This window comes from Bison bison, unplaced genomic scaffold, assembly GCF_000754665.1.
Source record: "Bison bison bison isolate TAMUID 2011002044 unplaced genomic scaffold, Bison_UMD1.0 scf7180017864317, whole genome shotgun sequence".
Classification (NCBI taxonomy): Eukaryota; Metazoa; Chordata; class Mammalia; order Artiodactyla; family Bovidae; genus Bison; species Bison bison.
The window spans coordinates 8,668,895-8,671,426 of record NW_011494889.1 but is presented as its reverse complement, the minus strand read 5'-3'; the positions used below and the strand labels follow the sequence as shown (position 1 = coordinate 8,671,426).

Below are 2,532 nucleotides of genomic sequence, written 5' to 3'. Positions count from 1 at the left end.
GGATGAGGACAGAGTGCCCGTCCTGTCCCTGGCTGCGTCCCCCACTCTCTGGGACCAGGACAGCAACCGGGGCAGGGTGGGCAGGCGGCCTCGTGACAGGGGAGGGGCTGGAGGCGGGACCGGGTCCTGAGCTCTGGGGGAGGCGTCTGCAACCCCTGTCCCTCCCCAGGGATGGTCCTGGGGGCGGCCGGGGCATCCCCTGTTCTCCCCCGGGGGTGGTCCTGGGGGAGGTGTCAGCATCCCCTGGTCCTCCCCGGGGATGGTCCTGGGGGAGGTGTTGGCATCCCCTGGTCCTCCCCTGGGGATGGTCCTGGGGGAGGCGTCAACATCCCCTGGTCCTCTCCTGCAGATGGTCCTGGGGGAGGTGTTGGCATCCCCTGGTCCTCCCCTGGGGATGGTCCTGGGGGAGGTGCTGGCATCCCCTCTCCCTGGGGACAGTCCTGGGGGCAGCGGCATCCCCTGTCCTCCCCGGGGGCGGTCCTGGGGGAGGCGTTGGCATCCTCTGTCCCTCCCTGGGGGTGGTCCTGGGGGCGGTGTCGGCATCCCCTGGTCCTCTCCTGGGGGGGTGGTCCTGGGGGAGGCGTTAACATCCCCTGGTCCTCCCCCAGGGGTGGTGTCGGCATCCCCTGGTGCTGGGACACACAAGAAAAGAAGAAGAAAACCAGCCTGCAGGCCCAGGGCTCCCGCCAGAGACAGAGCTGCCTTGAGAGGGGCCATCTCCTCATCGCCTCCACCACTGAAGCCCAAGCTGGCATGCGGAGACGTGGTGTGGCTCCGGCCAGGGTGAAGCCAGAATCTCAGCTTTTCTCACGCTGTTCTTAGAATGCTCTGTGCGTCCTGGACTTTATTCTCAACCGTGCTGTCAACTACTCAAGGTCAAAGCTGGATTTTCTTTTCCTGTTCCTAGCATCTGGCACAGGCAGGTGTGATTATCTTTTGTCAAATGAATAAATAATGGAGAAAATGCAAACCACAAGCTCCCCTGTCACAACACCCAGGGGAAGAAGCCGGGCCCTGCAGCATCTAGGTGCCTGAGCCTGCCGCCCCCACCCTGCGGAGACAGCCAGGGCGTGCAGCCGGCAGTCCTGGGGAGAGTGGCCCCAGGCCTTACCTCCTACTGCCCTTCCTTGAGCGCCTCCTCCACCGTGGGCACCTCCTGTCGCCTCCCCCGGAAGTCTTCATCTGAAAAGCAGAGGAAAGGACCTCAGCCTCCCCTCTGCACAGCCTCGCTCAGGCACATCCCCCAGGCTGGGGAGGACGGCTGACCCTGCTCTCTGCGCTGCGGTGGCTGAAGCACATGCTGACCCCTGGGGACCTGGGGAGAGGCTACAGACGAGGAGTCAGGACCCCTGCCCGCTGCTCTGTCTTCATCTCTGAGCTCGGAGAACTCAAGGTCTTCCCTCAGTTTCCTCATCTATAAAATGAGATGGGGGACAGGGGACTGTCCCGATGACCTCCAAGGCCCTTCTAGCCCTTGTTTAGGATGTCTCCTGACCACCAAAGGGCCCTCCTTCTCTGGGGCACCAGAACCAGGGCCCAGCTGTGGGCCCAAGGAGGTCTGAGGCAGTATCTTCTGGCCCACAGGCCACTGGGAGGGCCTGAATGGAGGCAGAAAGGCCTCTGGGCCCCAACACCAAGACTGCCCGGAGCATGGTTCTCAAGGTGAGGTCCTTCCACGCAGTTGAGCTTGTCTGTCCCCTCACACCCAAGAGAATATTCCCCAGAAGCATCACCCGGCTCTTTGTGCTCCAGGTAAAGATCTAGGTGGAGATGTGGCTGGGCCCCCTTTCAGAAGTGAAAGGAAAGGAGAGGCAATGTGAACCACGTTCAGTTCAGTCGCTCAGTCATGTCCGACTCTGCAACCCCATGGACTGCAGCACGCCAGGCCTCCCTGTCCATCACCAACTCCCGGAGTTCCCCCAAACTCATGTCCATCGAGTCGGTGATGCCATCCAACCATCTCATCCTCTGTCATTCTCTTCTTCGCCTGCCTTCAATCTTTCCCAGCATCAGGGTCTTTTCCAATGAGTCTTCTCCAACACCACAGTTCAAAAGCACCAATTCTTCTGTGCTCAACTTTCTTTATAGTCCAATTCTCACATCCATAAATGACTACCACAGCTTTGACTAGATGGACCTTTGTTGGCAAAGTAATGTCTCTGCTTTTTAATATACTGTCTAGGTTGGTCATAGTTTTTCTTCCAAGGAGCAAGTGTCTTTTAGTTTCATGGCTACAATCACCATCTGCAGTGATTTTGGAGCCCAAAAAAATAGTCTGTCACTGTTTCCACTGTTTCCCCATCTATTTGCCATGAAGTGATGGGACCGGATGCCATGATCTTAGTTTTCTGAATGTTGAGTTTTAAGCCAGCTTTTTCACTCTCCTCTTTCACTTTCATCAGGAGGCTTTTTAGTTCTTCTTCGCTTTCTGCCATAAGGGTGGTGCCATCTGCATATCTGAGGTTATTGATATTTCTTCCGGAAATCTTGATTCCAGCTTGTGCTTCCTCCAGCCCAGCGTTTCTCATGATG

The 2,532-nt window shown here is 57.9% G+C and overlaps 1 protein-coding gene across 1 annotated transcript in view; it reads right to left on the bottom strand.

Annotated features, from left to right (window-relative positions):
• Positions 1-2,532, bottom strand: part of CUEDC1 (CUE domain containing 1) — a gene marked incomplete at its 5' end in the record, with an annotated part of 21,462 nt that overhangs the window by 2,689 nt on the left and 16,241 nt on the right. The window contains one exon of the mRNA XM_010852946.1: positions 1,112-1,182. Coding sequence (XP_010851248.1) covers positions 1,115-1,182 — 68 coding nt within the window. The remainder of the gene's footprint in view (positions 1-1,111; positions 1,183-2,532) is intronic.